The sequence below is a fragment of the Hypanus sabinus genome, chromosome 1, assembly GCF_030144855.1.
Source record: "Hypanus sabinus isolate sHypSab1 chromosome 1, sHypSab1.hap1, whole genome shotgun sequence".
Classification (NCBI taxonomy): Eukaryota; Metazoa; Chordata; class Chondrichthyes; order Myliobatiformes; family Dasyatidae; genus Hypanus; species Hypanus sabinus.
Window position 1 is genome coordinate 24,375,261 of NC_082706.1, and position 12,808 is coordinate 24,388,068.

General features: G+C 46.6%; 1 protein-coding gene across 1 annotated transcript in view; it reads right to left on the reverse strand.

Annotated features, from left to right (window-relative positions):
* Positions 1-12,808, reverse strand: part of LOC132377429 (matrix metalloproteinase-21-like) — a 142,690-nt gene that overhangs the window by 124,025 nt on the left and 5,857 nt on the right. Inside the window, exons 3-6 of the mRNA XM_059943953.1 lie at positions 10,483-10,622; positions 5,944-6,085; positions 3,945-4,202; positions 1,847-2,019 (exon numbers count right to left, since the gene is read on the reverse strand). Coding sequence (XP_059799936.1) covers positions 1,847-2,019; positions 3,945-4,202; positions 5,944-6,085; positions 10,483-10,622 — 713 coding nt within the window. The remainder of the gene's footprint in view (positions 1-1,846; positions 2,020-3,944; positions 4,203-5,943; positions 6,086-10,482; positions 10,623-12,808) is intronic.

A 12,808-nucleotide genomic window follows, 5' to 3' on the forward strand; every position in this document is an offset into this window, starting at 1 on the left:
TGAGGTCAAACAGTGGGAATATCTCTGATAGTGAGGTCAGAGGGAATATCTCTGATAGTGAGGTCAAACAGCTTGAATATCTCTTATAGTGAGGTCAAACTGTGGGAATATCTCTGATAGTGAGGTCAAACAGAGGGAATATCTCTGATAGTGAGGTCAAACAGCTGGAATATCTCTGATTGGGTAAGTCCAACTGAATTTTGAACCAGGTTCTGCTTTCTCGTCTGTTCGCCGTTGGTAACAGCAGAGCTGAAGCAGATGCCTATCTAGTTGGACTATATTACCAGAAGGACCAAAAGTGGTCCTAAATCAGAGAGAGACGACACTTATCCAGAGATGGATTGTGGTCAGAAATGGCCAGTTCTGATAGAAACAGAAAGTGGCAACCTGAAGTTGGCGAATTCAATACTGAGGCCTGAAGGCTGTTGTGTGCCCAGACTGAAGTTGAGGTGTTGTTTATTAAGCTTGCATTGGACTTCATTGCAACAGTGAAGAAAGAGAGGGAGGGGGTGGGAAACTCAAGTGACAGGTAACCAGAGGCTCAGAGTCACCCTTGCGGACTGAGTGCAGGTGCACCGCAAAGCGAGCTCCTTTCTTGAAGGGACTACACTGAGCACACAATGTGCAGTCCACTAGACCAGTAGAAGTTCAGGTGAATCGCTGCTTCACCTGGGGCCCTGGATGGTGAAAGGAAAGGACCAGCTGGAAAAATGGGCTGAAAAATGGCAGATGGAGTTTAATACAGAGAAGTGTGAGGTATTGCACTTTGGAAGGAAAACCCAGGGTGGGACATACAAGGTAAATGGTAGGACACTGAGGAGTGCAGTAGAACAGAGGGATCGAGGAATACAGATACAAAATTCCCTAAAAGTGGCGTCACAGGTAGATAGGATAGTAAAGAGAGCTTTTGGTACATTGGCCTTTATAAATCAAAGTATTGAGGTTAGGGTAGAAAAAAACCAGAGGACATGGGTTAAGGCTGAAGGGGGAAAAGTTTAAAGGGAACATTGGCAGGGGCTTCTTCACACAGAGAGTGGTGGGAGTGTGGAATGAGCTGCCAGATAAAGTGGTAAATGTGAGATCACTTTTAACATTTAAGAAAGACTTGGACAGGTACATGGATGAGAGGTGTACGGAGGGATATGGGCCAGGAGCAGGTCAGTGGGACTTGGCAGAAAAATGGTTCAGCACAGCCAAGAAGGGCCAAAAGGCCTGTTTCTGTGCTGTAATGTTCTACGGTTCTATGGATGGAAGGACATGTATCGTATCTCCTTTTTCTTGCAAAATAAACATTGCACAGGATTTCTTCACAATAATACCATGGGATCATAAGCCCATCTGACTGAGAAATATAAGCATGAGACTAATGTCTTATTTAAAAGATTTCACTTTTGAAAGCACACCATTCCCTGTACAAGAGTATCAGCCTGGACTATTCCAGTCAAATCTACGTATTTTTATTATTTGGGCCATTAACAGAATGGTTGTTTGCTTTGTAATTGATGGATTAATTCTCTGCTAGCCAGAAGTGCAAAAACAATTTTACAAATCAGAACATGCAGTTGTTTACTATGGATGTCAGTGTTAATGCTTGAAGTGTAACAAAGAAATGAATCATTGTTAATATACCTCCAAGAATTAGGAGCACTAGTAGGCTCAGAATTAAATCAGCTGCAGAGTATTACAGGAATTTACAGGAAACCCTTGCAGACCGTGGTATCAGCCTAATTAGTTTTAACAGGTTTTAGCAATCTGGTAAACACTCATCCGTGTCGCAGCCAGTTTCCATTGACAGAGAGTGGAGAGAGAAAGGGTAACTTCAGCAAGATAGTGAAGTAATGCTCACCATGTTGTCCTTGAAGAAGTAAATACCCTGGTCACGTCTGTCGAAGAAGGCTGCGTTAATTGGACCGGTGATGCCAGGGAATCCACTGGAGATGAGCCTGGGATAACTCACACCATGCAAGTCCTGTGTGTAGGCCCGATCATTTACATTGTCGTACCTCCAGTACTGAGTTCCTGTCAAACACGTGAAGGAAGATTTAGGGTGTGTGTGTGTGTGTGTGTGTGTGTGTGTGTGTGTGTGTGTGTGTGTGTGTGTGTGTGTGTGTGTGTGTGTGTGTGTGTGTGTGTGTGTGTGTGTGTGTGTGTGTGTGTGTGTGTGTGTGTGTGTGTGTGTGTGTGTGTGTGTGTGTGTGTGTGTGTGTGATGACTGCTCCCCAATATAACTAAAAACTAGTTCTGCATCAACACAAGGGATTCTGCAGGTATTGGAAATCCAGAGCCACACATTCAGAGGAAGGGTCTCAGCCCAGAATATAAGCTGATAATTCCCGTCCATAGATCCTGCCTGAACTGCTGAGTTCCTCTGACATTTTGTAAATAGTTCTGCATCTTATTCACTTTAAATAATTTAAAACTGAGTTACACCTGAGTGATTAAAAACTCTAATTTGAAGTACAATAATTGGTCAGGGACAAGATCAGACACATCAAAGAACACTGAAAATTTTTTTAAAAAATAACCAACACAGATGCTGAGTTGGTTCTCAGCACTGCTTTGCTTTAGCCTGACTTAAACCACTGAACATGAGAGGAAGTTTTTCCGAACTTTTCTGCACTGATAGTGCCCAAATAAACTGACATAGCCACCATGTTGTACTTCTGGTTAAAGAGGAGACAGAAGCACAAGGTGCTGGAAATCCAGAGCAACACACACAAAATGCTGGAGGAACTCAGCAGGTCAGGCGGCATCTGTGGAAAGGAATGAACAGTCGCCGTTTCAGGCAAAGACACTTCATCAGGACTGGTAAGGAACGGGGAAGGTGCCAGAATATAAAAGTGGGGGGGAGGTTAGGTGGACAAGCTAGAAGGTGATGGGTGAAGCCAGGTGGGTGGGGAAGGTAAAGGGCTGGAGAAGAAGGAATCTGATAGGAGAGGAGAGTGGACCATAGGAGACAGGGAAGCAAGAGGGGCAACAGGGGAGGTGATAGGCAGGTGAAGAGAAGAGGTAAGAGGCGAAAACGAGAATGAATTAAGAAGGAAAGGGGAGGGGAGAAGAAAAAAGAGGTGGAAAAATAACCTTGCTGTCCCCTTATGCTATACAAACTCTCTTTATGCAGCTTCCCCAAGGTCACCGACTACTCCTGCTATTGGTTAAGCATCACGCTGATTCAAAATATTCATTGTTTTCAAACTCTTGTCTGGCATTGATCCCTTGTGTTCTCATTTCACAGGCCCCTGGCCTCTCTGCCCTCTTCTAGTTCTGGTCTCTAAACCCCTGAATTTAGTCCCTCCACAGCTGGAGGCAGTGCCTCGGCCACCTGGGCCCCGAGCTGATCTTCCTCCGGAGCATACAGAGTCATAGAGCAATTCAGCACAGAAACAGTCCATTTGGCCCAACTCATCCATGCTGCCCAAGCTTCTTAACTAGCTAGTCCCATTCCATGAGCAGAAGATATAGGAGCAGAATTAGGCCATTCAACCCATCAAGTCTGCTCTGTCATTCCATCATGCCTTTTCCCCATAACCTTTGATGTCCTTACTGAGCAAGAATCATTCACCTGGTGTATAGGTTGTCAGCACTGTATCAGTGAGCTGAAAGGGCTGTTTTCCTAATAAAGGTCTTGAGGAATGGTCTTGGCTCAAAATGCCACCTGGTCTTTTCTCTCCCTAGATGCGGCCTGACCTGTTGAATTCCTCCAACACTCTGTGTGTGTTGCTCAAGATTTCCAGTATCTGCAGAAGCTCGTGTCTGTTTCCCTGGTGTATGTTTCTGTCAGTCCATCTCAATGTTTCTTTATTGCATTTTCCTCCTTCAAACCTACCTCTCCAAACTAAATTATTGTCTCCACGTGAGGCGCATCGTTGCATTTCACACAGACGAAGCGGCTTGGAAAGCTTTCCTACACAAAAGAATGTTACACAAACTGTTGCGCCCACTACCTTTGAAAAAGTAGGCGGCATCCTTGGACCTCGTGCAGACGTGCACGAAGGCGTCAATGCCCGCCCCGGGGATGCCATGCCAGCCGGTGTAGATGGGCAGCGGGTCCCCGTACCGGGTCCGGTTGTTACGGTTCTCGTACATCCAGTACCAACTGTCTCGGAAGAAGTACGTGTTAAAAGCAACGACCAGTATGCCGTCCGGGCCCCTCTCTCTTCGGACCCAGTCGAAGACGGTGTCGAATGGCCCCTCACATACACCTGGTCACAGAGGGGAGAAGGTAAGTGGTGAGGAGGCCTCAGGAAAGGAGAGTGAATGTCAGCAGGAGAAATGAGATGTTCAGAGACAGGTGGAGTACGTTCAGTGACGTCCTGATCTCCTCCCCTTTTCCCTGCTTGGACAACATCATGACACTTTTTCCTCATAACAGCAAAGAAGACCATTCAGCCCATCGAGTCAGCACAGCTAGCAGTGACCCTGGTTCAATATGGCCTCTGGTGCAGTGGAAGAGGAGTCCGGACGTTGTCCCGGCTGCACTGGTTTCCTCCCAAATCTCGAAGAGGCGGGGTTGGTAGGGTAATCTGCCACTGTAAATTGATGCTGGGGTGTAGAGAGGCAGAAACAGGAGGAGATGGGAATGCGGGGAGCAGAGATTACTGGAAAAATTAGTGGAGGAACTGGATCGTCTGTAAGCCAATGAGGAGCCAATGGGACAAAGTAGGCTCCTTTATATCCTAAGGAAATAGTCAGATGGAGTCAATAGCTCACACTCAGGTACTTCCCCGAAACACAGGGGTTCCACAGACCCCTTGGTTAATGGTCAAGGTCCATAGCATAAAGACTGGGTACTCCTGCCATAATCCATTCTCTGACACACCCATTCATACCCTCCCGGATTCTTTTGTCACCCCAGTGTCCGTGGAGTAATTTACAACGGTCCGATTAACCTACCAACCCGTACGTCCTTGTAATGTGGGAGGGAACCGCGCACCCAAGTTAGCCCATACAGTCACTGGGAGAACGTGCAAACTCCACACAGACACCTCCGGGGGTCAGGGTCGAGCCTGGCTCTCTGGGGCTGTGAAGCAGGCACACTGCTCGCCCTGTCGGAAGCACCTTCAACACAAGGCTGCAGTCCCCCTCCTCCATCACAAGGACACTCTGTGCTTGAACAACTACCTAGAAGACTGCAAGGCCTAGAGAGGGTGGATGTCGAGAGGGTCCTTCCATCAGTGGGGAAGCCTGGGATTAGAGGACCCATTGGGACAGACTACTTACTGCCTGTTATACAATTGGTGTTTAGGACAGCAGCAAAGGTCCTCCATCTCTAGTGGTGTTCAGTGTCAGTAGCTCCGTTGTCACTACTGTCAGTCATGCAAGTCCCGGGTGCACGGTCAGGAATACCCTCACACACAGCTGTAGAAGGATTCGTCATTGCTGTTACCACAACAGTTTTGTTTTGCCAGTCAGGGTTGTTAGTTCTGAGTTAAACCCCTGAACCTGGAGGACCGGTGGACCACTCTTAGTCTGGCCCCTACCCTTTGACCTGTTTGGCATGGGTGACCCTATTAGGGGCCAAAGCAAAAAGCCCTGGCTCCAGCCAACATAGCTCTCCGCGTCGCTGAGGCACGCGAGCCTCCAAACCACAACAGGGTCGTGGTCCTCTTGGAGTTTTAGAACAGAGATGAGGAGGATTTTTTTTTTTTAGCCAGAGAATGGTGAACCTGTTGAATTCATTGCCACTGACAGCTGCGGAGACCAAGTAATTGGGTGTATATAAAGCAGAGGCTGATCGGTTCTTGTTTAATTAAGGGGGTCAAAGGTTACTGGGAGAAGGCAGGAGAATGAGGTTGAGGGGGAAAATGAATCGGCCATGATGGAATGGTGGAGCCGATTCAATGGGCTGAACGGCCTAATTCTGTTCCTCTGTCTTGTGGTCTAAAATAACTCAGAAGCAAGTTTCCAGTGCATGAGTTCCCGCCAATGAGTGAGGTTGCTTACCGTACAGCTGCTGGATGGCTTTCCTGTCAGTCCCAGCCAGCTCCACGTCTCTGCCCTCTGCACTGTAGTTGGGTTGCATCACTGACCCCCTGATGAGTGTGTGAGGCAAGCCCAGGACGTGACCAACCTCATGCACTGCCACCTGAAACAACAAATGGCAGCAGAATTCCACCTCATGCTGGGAGTTAGGCCAAGAACCAGGGAACTGTTCAGCCGACAAGGGAGTGATTCAAAGCCAGAGGTCCTGCTCCATGCTCAGAAACATGACCACTCAGTCACACTCATTGGTGCCATGTCCCTTCCCTTCAGACATTATCTTTCACCAGTTACTGTTGCGACTTTCTCCCTTGTTTTGCTGATGGTAACCACTTCATCTGTCAAAAATCTTCCTCCAAGTCACAGATCATGGAACCAGGCCTGTCAGCTCAACTTGTCCACATGGACCAAAGTGTCCCCCTAAGCCTACACTTGGCAGAGTGGAGGATCAGAGGGATCTTGGGGTCCGAGTCCATAGGACACTCAAAGCAGCTGCGCAGTTTGAGTCTGTGGTACGGTGTATTGGCCTTCATCAATCATGGGATTCAATTTAGGAGCCGAGAGGTAATGTTGCAGCTATATAGGACCCTGGTCAGACCCCACAAGGAGTACTGTGCTCAGTTATGGTTGCCTCACTACAGGAAGGATGTGGAAACCATAGAAAGGGTGCAGAGGAGATTTACTAGGATGTTGCCTGGATTGGGGGAGCATGCCTTATGAAAACAAGTTGAGTGAACTCAGCCTTTTCTCCTTGAAGCAACAGAGGATGAGATGTGACCTGATAGAGGTGTACAAGATGATGAGAGGCATTGATCCTGTGGATAGTCAGACGCTTTTTCCCGGGGCTGAAATGGCTAGTGCGAGAGGGCACAGTTTTAAGCTGCTTGGAAGTAGGTGCAGAGGAGATGTCAGAGATAAGTTTTTTTACTCAGAGAGTGGTGAGTGTATGGAATGGGCTGCCAGCAACAGTGGTGGAGGCGGATACAATAGGGTCTTTTAAGAAACTCCTGGATAGGTGCATGGAGCTTAGAAAAATAGAGGACTATGGGTAAGCCTAGGTAATTTCTAAGCTAAGGACATATTTGGCACAGCTTTGTGGGCCGAAGGGCTTGTATGATGCTGTAGGTTTTCTATCTTTCTGTGTTTGACCTATATCCTTCTAAACGTTTCTAATGGACCCCCGATTAATGGCATTCGTAATGACATAAAATGTTGGGAATCACTGTTATAAACTTTTCCTATCCATGGTACTTATTCAAATGCCTTTTAACTTGGAATTGGACTCAGTTTATTATTGTACCAAGCTACAGTGAAAAACTTGTCTTGCATACTGTCCATATAGATCTATTCATTACACAGTGCATTGAGGTAGAGCCAGGGAAATCAATAACAGACTGCAGAATAAAGTGTTTCAGCTACAGAGAAAGTGCAGTACCGGTAACCAGTAAGATGAAAGATTATAATGAGGTGGACTTTGAGGTGACAGGTCCTGTAACAGCAGGGTAGAAGCTGTCCTTGAACCTAGTAGTATGTGCTTTCAGGCTTTTGTATCTTCTGCCTGATGGGATAGGAAAGAAGAGAGAATGTCCGGAGTGGGTGGGGTCTTTGATTACGTTGGCTGCTTTGCTGAGGCAGTGAGAAGTGTAGACAGGATCCACGGAGGGGAGGCTGGTATCCATGATGTGATAAACTGTGTCCATAACTCTCTCCTATTTGTTTCAGTCCCAGGCAGAGCCGATGCCATACCAAGTCTTGATTCATTCAGAAAGAATGATTTCTGTGGTGTGCTGATAAAAACTGGTAAGGATCAAGAAGGAAGTGCCAAATTTCTTTAACCTCATGAGGAAGTAGAAGCACTTAAATCTTTAATTCTTTAAATCTCCATTAAATCTATCCCCCCCTCACCTCACTTGCCCTGGGAAAAAGATTAGGTACATTTACCCCATCTATGGCCCTCGTGACTTATACACCTCTGTAAGATCACCCTTCAGTCCCCTAAGCTCCACAGACCCGAGGTTGCGGATGACTGCGTTAAAGAGAGTCTGGAAAGTACAGCCACAGCTGCTTGAAGGGAATGCGGGAAGTCCGCTGTGTCAGGATTCCTGAAGAACCAGAAGGCAGGTTATTAGAGTTTCACTCTAATTCTCCGTCAGTTACCTCTGATCTTTGAGGATTGGGTCAATATCTCCAGGCAGTGTTAAAACTCATCTTCTCTTCCTAAAGCAGAAACCAAGCCTTCTCCAGCTCTCCACTTAACGTTTAAAGGTTTTTAAACAGCATTTTTCATGTCCCTTTTATGACGCACATTGGTATATTACAAAGTATTTATGTGTAGGTATGAGGTGATGAGAGGCATTGATCATGTGGATAGCCAAAGGCTTTTTCTCAGGGCTGAAGCTAACGTGAGGGGCATAGCTTTAAGGTGTTTGGAAGTAGGTACAGAAGGAATTTCAGAGGTAAGTTTTTCACACAAAGAATGGTGGGTGTATGGAATGCACTGCCAGCGAAGGGGGTGGAAGTAGATACAATAGGGACTCTTAGATAGGTACATGGAGCTTATAAAATACAGGGCTTTGCAGTAGGGAAACTCCAGGCAGTTTCTAGAGTAGGTTATATGGTCGGCACAACATTGTGGGCCGAAGGGCCTGTAATGTGTTGTAGGTTTCTAAGCTTCTATGTTCTAAGTACACTCAGTGTCTACTTTATGAGATAACAGCTGTACACCCGCTCATTAATGCAAATATCTAATCAACCAATCATGTAACAGCAATTCAAAAGCATGCAGACATGGTCAAGAGGTTCAGTTGTTGTTCAGATCAAACATCAGAATGGGGAAGAAATGTGGCATTGACAATTCAAAGATTGTTGGTGCCAGGCGGGGCGATTTGAGGAGCTCAGCAACTGCTGACCTCCTGGGATTTCCATGCACAACGGTCTCTAGGGTTTACAGAGAATGGTGCGAGAAGCAAAAAACATCCAGTGAGCAGCCGTTCTGTGGGTGAAAACGCCTTGTTAATGAGAGAGGTCAGAGGGCAGTTGTCAGACTGGTTCAAGCTGGCAAGAGGTGACAGGAATGCAAATCACAAGAACACCTCTCACTGCACAACACATCGAACCTTCAAGTGGATGGGCCACAGCAGCAGAAGATCACACCAGGTTCTACTATACCTAATAACGTGACCATTGAGTGTATTAGGAAGATGCAGAAGGACTCAGACAGATTAGATGAATGGGCAAAGGAGTGGCAGATGGAATACAGTGTCTGTAAGTGTATGGTCACACACTTTGGTAGAATGAATAGAAGTATGTTCCATTTTCGAAACGGGGAGAAATTTCAAAATTCTGAGGTGCAAAGGGGCTTGGGAGTCTTTGTGCATGATTCCCTAAAGGTTAGTTTGCAGGTTGAATTGCTGGTGAGGAAGGCCAATGCGATGTCAGCCTTCATTTTGAGAGGACTAGGATATAAAAACAAGGATGTAATGAGGCTTTGTAAGGCACCGGTGACGCCTCACTTGGAGTATTGTGAGCTATTTTGGGACCCTTATCTAAAAAAGGATGTGCTGACATTGGAGACGGTTCAAAGGATGGTCATGAAACTGATCCCGGGATTGAAATGCTTATGGTATGAGGAGCACTTTATGGCTGTGGGCCTGTATTCGCTGGAAATTAGAAGAATGAGGGGGAGCTCATTGAAACATTTCAATGATGGAGTGGATGTGGAGAGGATGTTTCCTGTAGTGGGGGAGTCTAGGACCAGAGGGCACAGATAGAGTGGATGTGGAGAGGATGTTTCCGATAGTGGCGGAGTCTAGGACCAGAGGGCACAGATAGAGTGGATGTGGAGAGGATGTTTCCTGTAGTGGGGGAGTCTAGGACCTAGAGGCACAACCTTAGAATAGAGGGATGTCCATTTGGAATGGAGATGAGGAATTTCTTGAACCAGAAGTCAGAGAATTTGTGGCTGTGGAGGCCAGGTCATTTAATATATTTAAGGCTGAGGTTGATGGATTCTTGGTAAGTCAGGGTGTTGAAGGTTACGGCAGGAGAATGGGGTTGAGAGGGAAATGATCAACCATGATCAAAAGGCGCAGCAGACTTGATGGGCCAAATGGCCTAATTCTGCTCCAATACCTTACAACAGGCAATTTGCACACAGCACACTTCAAATAGCTTGTTTTAAAGAGATTGGTTGTGGATTAAATGTCAGACTGGGCGCTGTGACTGTAATCAGTTGTAATCCACGACCTTCTCTCTGTGGGGCTGCAGAATGATTGCACCTCACCCTTAACCTTTTCTCATCTGTCACCCATTCCAGGCGCTCTGCTCAGATGGTCATCACAGACTGAGTGCAACCACGACTGTTGATTACTGTGGATAGGGATGACACTGTCACACGGCTGGCTCACTCTTGCTTTCGGTTTTGCTTCTAACCCTTCTCTGCCCAACCCTCATCTTTCCCCTTCCACGTACTCCAGCCCGGAGAGTCATCCTCCAGCAGCTCACCCTCAGCAGGTTGATGCCCTGGTTGCTGTTGGCAGCGGTGAAATGCTCATCGTCGTCAAAGTGGATGGCTCCATTCTGCCACGAGTGCGCCACCTCCTGGCCAGCCCCATCAAATGCCTGGGAGCAGCCGAAGTGGCGTCCTGAGGAAAAAAGGACAGTTTAAAATATTTCTTCCTTTCTCTCTCTCTCTCTCTCTCTCCCCCTCTCCTCTCTCTCTCTCTCCACTCTCTTTCTTTCCATCTTTCTCCCTCCCTCCCCTCTCTTTCTTTCCATCTTTCTCTCTCCCCTCTCTCTCACACCGCCATCTCCTCCCTCTCTATTATTTCTTTCTCTCTCTTAATCTTTCTCTCAACCTTTTTCTCACTCTCTCTCATCGTTCTGTCATGTTTCAAACAGCTTTTTTGAAATTTGCTGTTTAATCTCACTTGGAGGAAAGTTTCAAACTTGGAAATAATGGCTGAAGTATCCTGATAAATGTGTTTTTTCTTTGCAGTAATGTGGAAGTTCATTCACAGGACATCTTCTGGCAGTGGGGATATGTGTACTGGAGCAGATCAGCCATGGCGATATTGAAATGGATAAATCCTGTTCCAATTGCCCTGTGTATCTCTCCAACCCCTTCTGAAACATCTGGTTGACAAGTTGAGATATCATTGCTGTTTTTTTGTCATTTTTCCTCTAAGTCCCGAAACGAAATTATTTATTTTGAGAGACAGCGCGGTAACAGGCCCCACCAGCCCAACAAGCCCACGCGGCCCAATTACACCCATGTGACCAACTAACCTACTGACCTGTATGTCTTTGAAATGTGGGAGCAAGTACAGGGAGAATGTACAAACTACTTACAGGCAGTGGTGGAATTGAATCCGGGTCACTGGTGCCATATGAGCTTACACTAATGTGCCACCCCAAAGATTTGCTTCATTTGTCACATGTCCATCAAAACATATAGCGAAATGCTTCTGGCACCATCAATGAATTGACTTAATTTCTCACATCCTTCACATAATATGAGGAGCAAAAATCTTTATGTTGCATCTCTGTCTAAATGGGCAATGTGCAATCATAGTAATTCATAATAAATAGAACAGTCAATGTAATATAGAGTACACTCAAATCAGCATGAGGTAATCAGTCTGATGGCCTGGTGGAAGAAGCTGTCCCGGAGCCTGTTGGTCCTGTCTTTTATGCTGCAGTACCGCTTCCCAGATGGTAGCAGCTGGAATAGATTGTGGCTGGGATGGCTTGTGTCCCCAATGATCCTACGGGCTCTTTTTACACACCTGTCTATGGAAATGTCCTGAGTCATGGGAAGTTCACATCTACAGATGCTGGGCTGTCCACACCACTCTCTGCAGAGCCCTGCGATTGAGGGAGGTACAGTTCCCTTACCAGGCAGTGATGCAGCCAGTCAGGATGCTCTCAGTTTTACCCCTGTAGAAAGTTGTTGGGATTTGGGGGTCCATGCCAAACTTCCTCAACCGTCTGAGGTGAAAGAGGCGCTGTTGTGCCTTTTTCACCACACAGCTGGTGTGTACAGACCACGTGAGGTCCTCAGTGATGTGGATGCCAAGGAACTTAAAGCTGTTTATCATGTATAGCATGCACACAACTCACTAACCTTAACCGTACATCTTTGGATTGTGGAAAGAAATAAGACAACCCACACGCTCACGGGTAAAACACACAAACACCTTACAGGCTGTGGTGGGAATCAGACCCCAATCTTAGAGCTGGTGCTGGTGCTGGTGCATTGAGCTAACCACTGCACTACCGTAGCCCCTATTTACAAGGAACTTTTATTTTCTTTTAGAGATGCAGTATGGAACAGGATTTTCCGGCCCAACAAGCTGCACTGCCCAGCGACCCATCTATTTAACCCTAGCCTAATCGCAGGGAAGATACAATGACCAATTAACCCTTACAAGTGCAGTCAGAATTGAACTCGGAACACCGATGTCCGGAGCTGCAATAGTGTTGCGCTAGCTACCATGCTACTGTGGTGCCTGCGATTCATTCACAAAATTATCTCTCTTGAGCCAAGTAATTTGCTGATCTCTTATCGTGGTCCAGAGGGCCAGCCAGTGGTGTAGTGGCATCAGTACTGGACTCTGAGGTAGATGGTCCTGAGTTCAAATCCGGCCGAGTCCCGAGCCTCAGAAGAAAGGCCTGGCAATCTAATTCTGTATCTTACCCCGAAAGCCCTATGAATGGTGTAATTACGATTCATTCGTGACATGATGGTATTGAACAACAGTGAAGCATAAGTAATCACTTGATCTTCATGGGGGGGGGGGGGGGCGGTGATTGTTAAGTTCGTGGCCTA